At 34.2% G+C, this 13,011-nt stretch overlaps 2 protein-coding genes across 2 annotated transcripts; both read right to left on the bottom strand.

Annotated features, from left to right (window-relative positions):
• Window positions 1-7,493: 7,493 nt before the first annotated feature.
• LOC133703894 (major allergen Pru ar 1-like) lies at window positions 7,494-8,399 on the bottom strand. Its single transcript, XM_062128628.1, has 2 exons — window positions 8,133-8,399; window positions 7,494-8,018 (listed from the first exon to the last, which is right to left on the bottom strand). Exons 1-2 carry the CDS (start codon window positions 8,314-8,316, stop codon window positions 7,723-7,725), a joined length of 480 nt encoding a protein of 159 aa, XP_061984612.1. The 5' UTR covers window positions 8,317-8,399; the 3' UTR covers window positions 7,494-7,722.
• Window positions 8,400-12,018: 3,619 nt separating this feature from the next.
• LOC133703878 (major allergen Pru ar 1-like) lies at window positions 12,019-13,011 on the bottom strand. Its single transcript, XM_062128594.1, has 2 exons — window positions 12,716-13,011; window positions 12,019-12,601 (listed from the first exon to the last, which is right to left on the bottom strand). The coding sequence occupies exons 1-2, from the start codon at window positions 12,897-12,899 to the stop codon at window positions 12,306-12,308; spliced, it is 480 nt and encodes a 159-aa protein (XP_061984578.1). The 5' UTR covers window positions 12,900-13,011; the 3' UTR covers window positions 12,019-12,305.

Genomic DNA, 13,011 nt, shown 5'->3' with positions numbered 1-13,011 from the left:
CGTATATAGAAAGTCAGTGCGGTGATTAAATACAGTCTAGGAAGTTCTGTCTAAGGAGATTGGGTTTTAAGCGGGACCGTTTGTGACCCCTCCAATCTTTCCTGGGAACTTACTTAGTGAAGTATTATTCACACGATACTATTTCTGTATACGTTACAGTTCTGTGAAACGGTGATAGCTGAATAGATCACGGTGAATAAAATGGCAGCAAAGTACGAGATTGAAAGGTTTAATGGGAGCAATTTCTCACTCTGGAAAATGAGAATCAAGGCAATCTTAAGGAAAGACAATTGCTTGGCAGCAATTGGGGATCGACCCGCGGAGATCACTGATAATGCAAAATGGAATGAGATGGATGGCAATGCTATTGCTAACATACATTTAGCATTAGCCGATGAAGTATTATCAAGTGTGGCGGAGAAGAAAACAGCTAAGGAGATATGGGAGACTCTAACAAAGCTATATGAGTCCAAGTCTTTGCACAATAAGATTTTCTTAAAGCGGAGACTTTATACCCTTCGAATGGCAGAAACCACGACGGTGACTGACCACATCAATACAATAAGGACTCTATTTTCACAACTCACTACGTTGGGTCAACAAATAGAGGAAAGTGAACGTGCAGAGCTTCTATTTCAAAGTCTTCCAGATTCGTATGATCAGCTCATTATCAACTTGACCAATAATATCCTCACAGACTATTTAGTCTTTGATGATGTTGCAGCCGCCATCTTGGAAGAAGAAAATAGGCGTAAAAATAAAGGAGACAGAAATAGTTCAAACCAAGCAGAGGCATTGTTGGTGTCAAGAGGGAGATCAACGGAGCGTGGCTCTAGTGGGAGTCAAAGGCAAGGGAGGTCCAAATCAAGAAGTAAGAAGACTGTGAAATGCTACAACTGTGGCAGAAAAGGGCACTTCAAAAAGGATTGTTGGTTTAAAAGGGGTATAGAGAATACTGCAGAGTCATCAAAACCTCAAGGATGTGTCGCAAGCACCTCAGAAGATGGAGAGGTTTTATATAGTGAAGCAGCGACAGTCTCTACAGATAGAGAAGAGCTCACTGAGGTCTGGCTAATGGATTCAGGAGCAACATGGCATATGACTCCTAATCGAGATTGGTTCCATACATATGAACCCATCTCTGGAGGCAAAGTGTTCATGGGTGATAATCATGCTTTGGAGATTGCTGGCATTGGCACCATCAAATTGAAGATGTATGATGGCTTAATTCGTACTATTTTAGAAGTGCGGCATGTGAAAGACTTGAAGAAGAATCTTTTGTCTGTAGGACAATTTGATAGTCTTGGCTGTAAGATCCGAACAGACAATGGAATAATGAAAATTGTCAAAGGAGCGCTGGTGGTTTTAAAGGCGAGAAAGACAGTTGCAAACATGTTTGTATTAATGGGAGAAACACATCATGGGGCACAAGCGTCAATCGCATCAGCCAGTCCTGCAGAAGAGAAGACGATGATGTGGCATCAAAAACTAGGCCACATGTCAGAGAAAGGTTTAAAGGTTCTCTCTGATCAGAAGTTACTCCCTGGGCTTACAAAGGTTACTTTACCTTTTTGTGAGCACTGTGTTACAAGTAAACAGCACAGGTTGAAGTTTGGCACATCAACAACTAAGAGCAAATGCATCTTAGACCTGATTCACTCTGATGTTTGGCAAGCACCGGTTGTATCCTTGGGAGGAGCAAGATACTTTGTATCATTCATAGATGACTTCTCCTGGAGATGTTGGGTGTATCCAATTAGAAGGAAGGCAGATGTGTTCGCAGTCTTTAAAACTTTCAAAGCGCGGGTGGAACTTGAATCTGAAAAGAAGATCAAGTGTTTGAGGACTGACAATGGAGGAGAATATACCAGTGATGAATTTGATAACTTCTGTCAACATGAAGGTATCAAAAGGCAGTTCACAACGGCATACACTCCACAACAAAATGGAGTGGCAGAGCGGATGAACAGAACTCTATTAGAAAGAACAAGAGCAATGTTGAAGGCTGCAGGTCTAGAAAAGTCATTTTGGGCAGAAGCAGTCAATACCGCCTGTTATGTGATAAATCGATCTCCATCAACTGCAATTGAGCTGAAGACACCGATGGAGATGTGGACTGGGAAGCCAGCTGATTATTCTCGATTGCATATATTTGGAAGTCCTGTGTACGTGATGTACAATACACAAGAAGTTAGCAAACTGGATTCAAAATCCAGAAAATGTGTATTCTTGGGATATGCTGATGGAGTGAAGGGGTATCGCTTGTGGGATCCCACTGCCCACAAGGTAGTCATCAGCAGAGATGTCATATTTGCAGAAGGTAAAATGCAAATGGAAGAACATAATAGCATTCTAAAGGAGACTACAGCAGTCCATGTGGAAAATACTCAGAATCATGCTTCTTCTGAAGTTGTACCAGAGCATGAAGAGCAAGAACAAATAGAGACTGAAACTCCTGAAGTTCGGCGGTCGACTCGTGAAAGAAGGCCACCGACTTGGCACTCAGAATATGTTACTGAGAGTAACATTGCATACTGTCTTCTAACAGAGGATGGAGAGCCTTCAACTTTCCACGAGGCTATCAAAAGTACAGATGTATCTATGTGGATGACAGCAATGCAAGAGGAGATTGAAGCTCTACACAAGAATAACACTTGGGATCTTGTTCCGCTACCACAAGGAAGAAAGGCCATTGGCAACAAATGGGTTTACAAGATAAAGCGTGATGGCAATGATCAAGTGGAGCGGTATCGTGCAAGATTGGTAGTGAAAGGATATGCTCAGAAAGAAGGAATAGACTTCAATGAGATATTTTCTCCGGTGGTACGACTTACTACAATCAGAGTAGTCTTGGCAATGTGTGCTATATTTGATCTTCACTTAGAGCAGTTAGATGTGAAAACTGCATTTCTTCATGGAGAACTTGAAGAAGAAATTTATATGCTCCAACCAGAGGGTTTTGCTGAAACAGGCAAGGAGAACTTGGTTTGCAGGTTGAACAAATCTCTATACGGTCTCAAACAGGCGCCGAGGTGTTGGTACAAGAGATTTGATTCCTTCATAATTAGCCTTGGGTACAACAGACTCAGTTCAGACCATTGTACGTATTACAAGAGGTTTGAAGAAGATTTCATCATTTTGTTGTTGTACGTGGATGACATGTTGGTGATAGGCCCCAACAAAGATCGAGTCCAAGAATTGAAGGCACAGTTGGCTAGGGAGTTTGATATGAAGGACTTGGGACCAGCAAACAAGATTCTAGGGATGCAAATTCACCGAGACAGAAGTAAGAGGAAGATTTGGCTTTCTTAGAAGAATTATTTGAAGAAGATCTTGCGACGCTTCAACATGCAAGATTGTAAGCCAATTTCCACCCCACTTCCTGTTAACTTCAAATTATCCTCAAGTATGTCTCCTAGCAATGAAGCAGAGAGGATGGAGATGTCTCGAGTACCGTATGCATCAGCAGTGGGAAGTTTAATGTTTGCCATGATATGTACAAGACCAGACATTGCACAAGCAGTGGGAGCAGCTAGTCGATACATGGCAAATCCTGGTAGAGAGCATTGGAATACTATTAAGAGGATCTTGAGATACATCAAAGGTACCTCAAATGCTGCATTATGTTATGGAGGATCAGAATTTACTGTCAGAGGTTATGTTGACTCAGATTTTACTGGTGACCTTGAGAAAAGAAAATCCACTACAGGCTATGTGTTCATAATTGCAGGAGGAGCTGTGAGCTAGGTCTCTAAACTTCAGACTGTTGTAGCATTGTCCACAACAGAAGCTGAGTACATGGCAGCTACACAAGCTTGTAAAGAAGCAATATGGATGAAGAAACTTATGGAGGAGCTCGGGCACAAACAAGAGAAGATTCTTTTGTATTGTGATAGTCAAAGTGCCTTGCATATTGCAAGGAATCCAGCATTTCATTCAAGAACAAAACACATAGATGTTCAATATCACTTTGTTCGCGAAGTGGTGGAAGATGGAAGTGTGGATTTTCAGAAGGTTCACACAAAGGAAAACCCAGCAGATGCTTTGACTAAACCGGTCAACACTGATAAGTATTTATGGTGTAGATCCTCTTATGGCCTAGCAGAAACGTAAGCAGCATGAAGATGGCAAGTATAGAAAGGATAGAAGAAGAATCACAGATAATCAAGTGTAAAGACTTGATTAAATCATCAAAGTCTTCAAGTGGGAGAATGTAAAGCCATTTTACATTAGTTGGCATAATTGATGGGATTTGAGTGGGAGATGAGTTGTAATTGGTGGAGTGTGAGTGGAGGATGAGTTGGTATAATTGGTGGAGTATGAGTGGAGGATGAGTTGTTAGGCATATATTCCTCCTAAATTTATGACCATTATACCCTCACTCTTGCCTATAAATAGGCAATGCATTCAAGCCTAAATGCACACCAAGATAGAGAAGAGAAGAGTAGAGTGAAGAGAAAGTAATCCCACAAAATTGTGAGGTATTTGTAAGAGAGTAAGTGAGGTGTTTTCTCCTAATAATAGAGAGATTCTTAGTTGTTCTCCTATTATTTGAGAGAGGTTGTAATTCCCACATTACTTAGTAAAATCCTTCTATACTTGCCTGTGGACGTAGCCCAATTGGGTGAACCACGTAAATTCTTGTGTGTCTCATTTCTCATTTTATCTTATTCCTTGCCTTTTGTCTTGTCGGGTTTGCATGCCAGTATCCTAACAATACATGCATCAAAGAGAAGTCCTAAATTCTTCATATTCTGTTCATGGTCATTCTTTGTTTTAAATAATGCATGTCCTGGTCAAATAAAAAAAATTCTTAATTGACTATATATGTTCTCCATCATTTATTCAATAAATAAAAGAACGATGGAAAATCTCAGTATATCAATTTCATGGAAATATATTTTAAAAATGGGGATTTGAAAACTTAAAAGTCAAGCCTAAAGTTTAAAATAATTATAAGAGAATAGAGATGGAGATACGAGGGGTTAATTTGAGATTGATTTTCAATTTATTTTTTTTTAATATTTAATTTTTCAATTTTATATATTTTCTTAATGTTTCTAAATTATTTTGATATTGATATAAAAATATTTTTTAAAAATATAAAAAAATATTATTTTAATATATTTAAAAATATTAAAACACCCTGTATCTACTGCCAGAAAAGAAGGCAACCCCAAATCCACTGCAACAGGATAAAAAACAAAGAAGGCAAACAATCATCAGCAGATGGTCAAGTGAAGCGCCTACCAATGTAGAAGGTATAATTTGACAGGCCTCCAAATAAAATAATCGTCAAATATATAATAAATAAATAGTATTCCTTCTCTCTTTTGAGATAATTGAAAAGGGAATTCCAAGTTGCATTATTTTTAAAAATAATCTTGAGGCACGACTGCATCCAGCAATAATAATAATAATAATAATAAAAACATCTTAAATTAGTTTTCAAACTATAGCCCAAATCTCAATTAAGTTCCTGATTTTTTATTTTTTGTCTCAATTTAGACTTGTAAAGTTTTCTTTTAAATTCTCAAATAATTGTTTTATCTTTTTTTTTCAGTAATATTTTTTATTAAAAAAATTAATAATTTTTAGAATGATATTTTTCATTTATGATCTCATTTATTTGATATGGGAAATAATAAAAAGAATTATCACAGCATGTTTTTAGTGTCCTTTTTTATAATATTATTAGTGATTCCAATTTAAATAAATAGAGATGTGCTTGGATATTTTTTTAAATTAAACGATCCAATTATAATCATTCCTATCTAGTAATTTCATCTAATAATTTCTTACATTATTACAAGACACCTAGGGAGAACATGATTTTTTGATGGGGTGTCGTAGATTGTGAGACTAATAGGGTCACAGCTAAGCAAAGCCCTTCCCAAATCAATAAATTAATTTTGCTAAAAAATTAATACGGATAATACATATCTCTTCATGTATGGCACTTACTTTAATGTGTTGATTTCTTCGGGCCTACACACTCGAGATTTTTCATTTTATCACCATGGCGCACTGCACATATATTTTTATGGATGCTATTGCTTCACATTATTATTATTATTATTATTATTATTATTATTATTATTAATATTAACATATATTAAAAGGTTTTATCATTTTATTATTGTAGCAATGAATAGTAAAATGTCAAAGTATTTTTTACTTTAGTCCTCAAAATTTTTAAGGAATTTTTTTAATTTTGTGCTTTACTGAATGTATTGGAATTCATAATTTATTTTTATTTATTTATTATTATTTCTTGAATTCTTCATTCAAATCCCCTGTTCTTTCTCATTTCAGTATACTATAAGAAAATTAAATGAAATTTCTCTTGGATTCAATCTGGTTTTCATGATCATACAACAAATTTATTTGTTTGTGATAGTTAAGTCAGAATTATATTTTGATGGTTCTGACGACCGATCAGGTATGTTGCTTTGATAGATGCATGAGAAACAAACAGTGCAAAGATTATTACTTGGATCAACAATTCTGTTGAGCATTCCATATGTATGCGGTTGTTGAAGTATAAGACAACAAAGAAGGTTTGGGATCATCTGCAAAGATTATTCATGCAATCAAATTTTGCAAAGCACTATCAATTAAAAAATGACATAAGAACTCTTCACCAGAAGAATATAAACATTTAGAAGTTTTATTCTGCTATAACAGATCTTTAGGATCAATTGACTCTTACAGAATAGGTAGAATTAAAGGCATATAGTACTTATATTGATCATAAAAAGTAGTAATGATTGATACAATTTTTAACAGCACTTCGCAGTGATTTTGAAGGACTTAGAGGTTCAATTTTGCATCCTTCTCCACTGCCATCTGCTGACCTATTGTCAGTGAGTTATTAGCTGAAGAAATACGTTTTTAGTGTCTCAACTTGAGACAACAAAATCAAGTTTGAAAGTCTGGCAGCCAGTCACAATCTAATGCTCATACACTACCTAAGGGTTATAAACCACCACACCACAATACTGCAGCAGGAGTTTTCATCAGGCTCTATCACCAATTCTAGTACTCAGGTTGAGTAATTTCAGAAGTTTGTCTCCTCAATAAAAAAAGTCGTTTTTCCACTAACTTGCTTATATATAATCTTTTTTGTATTTAGATTAAAATTATAAACTTAAAAATATTGTGATTGATGAAATCCTAGCTTCCTTTTCTTTTATGTTTGTAATTTTCTTTGTTTGATTTGGATTGTTTAACAATACCCACTTACAAATAAAGTGAAGTTTAATAAAACAAAATTCTTTAACCATCTTGATCATATAAATTATTTTTTTAGGTGCACACATTCAATTGGTTGGATTCTACAAATATAAAATCTTTCCACATGGCCGGATAGTTGTGCATATAATCGACAAGACAAATGTTTTTGTTCTTCAATGTATTATCATTTTTTATTTTTTATTTTAAAAGGAAAGAAAAGAAAGTTCCATAAACTCAAGTCCTCTAAAAAAAATATATAAGGAAACAAAAAGCTTTTTATTATGAATATTGCAAACAATACAATAACTTAATAGAAATGCTTCCATACAAATAACCACATGACCACAAAATCAAATACTATCAAGGTAGAAAAATTTATCCAAAAAGAAGAAGAAAAAACATCTGCCACACTGCCAATGCCAGAGAAAAAAAAAAGAAAGAAACAAGCCACACCAAAAAGACTATCAAACATGGGAATTCTCATATTTAGGCATCTGGATTGGCCAAGAAGTAGGCTTCAACAGCCTTGAACAAGCCCGCTGTCTTTTTTCCATACACATCCTTGATTTGATCTTTGTTGATCTCAGCATCACCCTTGATGTAGTATGTGCTGGTTCTCTTGCAAATGGATCCTCCCTCAGGAGTTGGCACGAACTTGTGCTCGTATGTCACCTTTTCAACTGCATCCTTCCAAACATTGGCTTCAATCAAGCTGAAGCTGTAGGTCAAGTTCTCTTCGTCAATTGCCTCAATCTTCTGCTTGGCATAACTGAGTTCTTTGCCTGCAAGTGCAAAATCAATGTGTTACTTCTTTCTGCGGTATATACAGAGAGTGGTATGTTGATTTCAATATAGTTAATATAATTACAAGTAATTCCAACAAATAGTATACTAACCTTCAGCAAAAGTGATCTTCCTGATGGTTCCAGGCCCTCCATTTCCTTCAATTATATCAGAGCTCTTAATGTGCTCTGGTAGAATTTTAGGCAGAAGAGTGTCGGTCTCAAGGCAGTATGCCTTGAAGAGCTTGGCTGGGGCGACAGCAACGGCAAACTCATTTTCCAAAGTGATGACACCCATTATAACTTAGGATTTTAAAAGACGGAGAAGGAGGGGAGAGATTTTGTTGATTCGGAAGATGTTTTTGTGATGCTGAAACAAGAGGAGGAGAGGTAGTATTTATAGCATGAAATTGAAAGGATCACATAAATGTGTCGATGACCAGTGGTAATTAGTTCTTCATATTCTGTTCTTGGTCAGTATTTGTTTAAATTAAATAATATATGTCCTAGTCAAATAAATCACCTTTGAAACCATATAAAATTCTAATTGACTATGTATGCTCCCCATTATCTAGGAAAATCCCAGCCTGTCAATTTCATGGATGATAAATATTAATTTACGACTTGAATAATTCCAAACTAACGGGAATTTCTTCGGGTGGTTTACTTGAGTTATTTTGTATTTATATAGTTAATCCAATACCTTGATCCTTACTATGAGTGAGTTATTACTTTCCCTTTCAAAAGAACAAAAAGGAATGCGTTAGTATTATATTAAGTTGACAAATCTGAAACTACTTGGTAGTAAAACAAAATTTCTCATTAAGTTCGGCTGGATAGTGCAATTATCCTTTTGCAAAATTTTAAATTTTTTATTTTAAATTAATTTTTTTATATTTTTAGATATTTTAATGTTTTGGTGTAAAAAATAATTTTTTAAAAAAAATTAATATATTTTTAAATAAAAAACCACTATCATATTTCAAAATATACTGAAAAAGGCTGCTCTCTCATGTGATTGCAGTCTCATTTCTTACGGGGAAAAAAAAAACTTACGCAGGCGGCCTAAATTTAAGAAATTGAGATTGGAGAACATAAAAGTCAAACTCATGATCCCCCCATATCTACAAGTTTAAAGCTTACACAGGCGGCCTAAATTTTATATTTAAGCAATATTTTTTCAATTTTTATTAATCCTCTCTCTCTCTCTCTCTCTCTCTATATATATATATATATATATATATATATATATATAGGCTGAGAGAGTTGAAGAAAAGCCACCGGACGGGATGACAATAGATAGGGCCCAGATCATTAGCAAATGGTCAAATGAAGCGCCTACCAATGCAGACAGTATAAAAACTTGACAAAATTTGAAAAAACAATTTGAAAAATCTAGAAGGTATAAATAAATATATAGTATTCCTTTTCTCTTTTGAGAGAATTGAAAAAGGACTTATAAGTTGCATCATTTTTAAGAATAATTGTGGATGGACGACTGCGTACTGTGTAAATAAATAAATAAATAAAAGATATAACTTAAATTAGTTTTCAATCTATAGCCTGAATCTCAATTAAATACCTAAGAATTTTGTTGTGTTATAAAGTTTTTGAAAATTCTCAATTAATTGTTTCATCCATTTTTTATAATAATTTATTAAAATATTAATATTTTAAAAATGACAATTTACTATCCATTTATCATATTTTTCATTTATGATCTCATTTATTTTATATGGAAAATAATAAAAAGAATTATCATAATATGTTCTTAATGTCCTATTTTATAATAGAATTAGTGATGTCCAATTTTCAATTTAAGTAAATATTGATGTGCTTGTACATTTTTTAAATCAAAGGATCAAATTGAAATAATGAGAAGTGTTGATTAATTTTGCAAGTGCATGAATCATAACAAGTAATAAAATGATGAGTAGAGTATCTTTCTACGAGGATTTGTAAAAATTACTATTAATTATCAAAATCTTTTAATTTATGATCTATTTGAAGAATCAAATGAGATAGTTTACGAAATAAAAATTAATGATTAAAAACAAACAACCAACTAATTAAATATTATTGAACTCAATTCAACTGATTCTAGGACTTCTAACTTACTGTAACTATTTTTATGTGAATTTTTTTAATTGAATTAATTATTTCTAGCATTGACAATCAAGTTTTTCTAATTTAAACACTAATCTCTCTCGAGTATCAATGAATTATTTCGACAAGCAAACTTCATAAACTCTAGGAAATTTTTGAACTTGTCAAAATTTATTCAGAACCGTAAAACCTTTAACGATTACAAAATTTCATAGGAAATCTCTATCCTATAGATTTCTTAAGGTATTTTAAATATTGTCTAAAACAATAATTATTTCTCATTCTCAAATTGAACCCCAAACCATGCAAATGTTGGTCAAACATACACAAGTATTAAGCATAGAATGAAATACTCAACAACTAATGTAATAATTCAATCAAAGAAATTGTTCACATATTCATAGTAAGATTACATAAAAAATCACAAAATAAAAGTCTACTACATGGTTAAATTAAAGAGAAACAAACTTGATATGATGAATATCACTCAAAAGCAGAGAATGACAGTAGAATAGCTAGGTGTCTTCCAATCTGCTCTGATTTATTACCCCCTGTTTTTCTCTGTTTTTGACTCTTATTTTGTCCCACCTCTTCTCTTTTTTTTGGTGTATTGAAGGGTCTCTCTTTGTTTTTTTCGTTTCCCTAGCTAATCCTCCCTTTTTCTCTTATACTCTCGCCTTTTTACCCCCTGCTGAATTAAGAAAGTTCCCTTCTTTGTTTTGTATTCCTTCCTATCCTGATATTACGGGCTAGATTTGAGGCAGAAAATGTGTGAATTCAAAAATCTCTATTTCTGGAGAAATTGTAGAAAATCAAATCTTTTCTCTAGCAACTCTAATCTTGCAATTTTTGGACCTCTGAGACTTGAGATATGTGCCATAACTCAAGACAGTATTTGAAATGCAGGAATTTCAGGTCCGAATCAATCCTTATTTTTCGACTCGCTCTTTGGGCTTCAAAACAAAAAAACTGAGTTTTGTGCCCTTCGTATGTTTTGTAGATCTTCATCTTAGATTTTGAAAATAGTGATAAACACATGGAATTGAGTTGTATAACTTTCTTTATAGCCCAAAATCAATTAGTGTTCCACTTCATTGCTGGATTCTGCCTACTCAATAATCTAGTATCTGAAAACACATTAATTTTCCACGAGGTCAATAGTTCAAAAAGGGATTAAAATTCTAATTAACTTATGCAACACATCTAAAATATTTCAAAATCAAGCATGAATAGTAAAAAATATACATGCTATAAATTCCCTTATCAAGAAGATAATTAAATTGCTTGTCTATTTTGGATCAAAATGTATTTGTATGTTTGCGCATTATATGTAATGAGTGTAACATTTTCACTAATACTTCATTTCATACTATCTATTTTAGATTATATTGATGTAAATTACCAACAACTAATCTAATGATGATGATCGATGAAATTAAAAAATAAAAAATAAAAATGACCGAACCTAACCTAATTCAATTTTTAAAACTTTTGACACTAATTATGAAATCGGATCCCAACAACAAAAAAAATTTCAAAAATGGATCATGAGATTGTGACTAATTTGAAAATCTAGTCTTAAGAGCAGTCCAGACTTGTTTGAATGTGTTTAAACCATACACTATTCCAACATGATATAGACTATAGATCATAATATAATGCCCAATGGATCTTGTTCTTTCTTATACCACGTTGTATAAGATGGACTGGGTGAATTATCAGCATTGGTTTTCAGGGGCAAAACCTTTAACAACTAACTCTACAAGATCATTACTGTTTAGAATGGGCAGAAATTGGGACTGCCAGCTTAGATTATTTGATCCATCAAGTTTAAGGGATGGTGGTGGTAAGGTATGAGAAAGATTGAGGCATCTGTGAGCTATAATGGCTCCGATTCAATGTAAACACTTGACGACATGGTGATTTTTATTATGTATTTTGCAAACAATACAATAACATCAACTATTGAAAAGAACTGCTTCAATACAATTAACCAAATGTCCACAAAATCAAATACTATTAAACTAATAGAAGATATACTTCAGTACTCTCGAGTTTTTTTGCCAGTAACAAGGATGGAAATTTTACCCGAAGGAAGAAGAAAAAGCAATAACCACACTGCCAAAGACAACCAAGAAAAGGCCACACTAAAAAGAAAATGAAACATGGGAATTCTCGTAATTAGGCATCTGGATTGGCCAAGAAGTAGGCTTCAACAGCCTTGAACAAGCCTGCTGTCTTTTTTCCATACACATCCTTGATTTGATCTTTCTTGATCTCAGCATCACCCTTGATGTAGTATGTGCTGGTTCTCTTGCAAATGGAACCTCCCTCAGGAGTTGGCACGAACTTGTGCTCGTATGTCACCTTTTCAACTGCATCCTTCCAAACATTGGCTTCAATCAAGCTGAAGCTGTAGGTCAAGTTCTCTTCGTCAATTGCCTCAATCTTCTGCTTGGCATAACTGAGATCTTTTCCTGCAAGAGCAAAATCAATTTGTTACTTCTTTGTGCGGTACATATAGCGAGTGGTGTGCTGATTTCAATATAGTTAATATAATTAAAAGTAATTGCAACATATAATATACTAACCTTCAGCAAAAGTGATCTTCCTGATGGTTCCAGGCCCTCCATTTCCTTCAATTATCTCAGAGCTCTTAATGTGCTCTGGTAGAATTTTAGGCAAAAGAGTGTCGGTCTCAAGGCAGTATGCCTTGAAAAGCTTGGCTGGGGCGACAGCAACAGCAAACTCATTTTCCAAAGTGATGACACCCATTATAAACTTAGGATTTTAAAAGACTGAGAAGGGGGGAGAGATTTTGTTGATTTGCAAGAAGTTTTTGTTGGTGCTGAAACAAGAGGAGGAGAGGTAGTATTTATAGCATGAA

This window comes from Populus nigra, chromosome 9, assembly GCF_951802175.1.
Source record: "Populus nigra chromosome 9, ddPopNigr1.1, whole genome shotgun sequence".
NCBI lineage: Eukaryota > Viridiplantae > Streptophyta > Magnoliopsida > Malpighiales > Salicaceae > Populus > Populus nigra.
The sequence above is the reverse complement of the archived record's forward strand: the minus strand, read 5'-3'. Positions and strand labels throughout refer to the sequence as shown.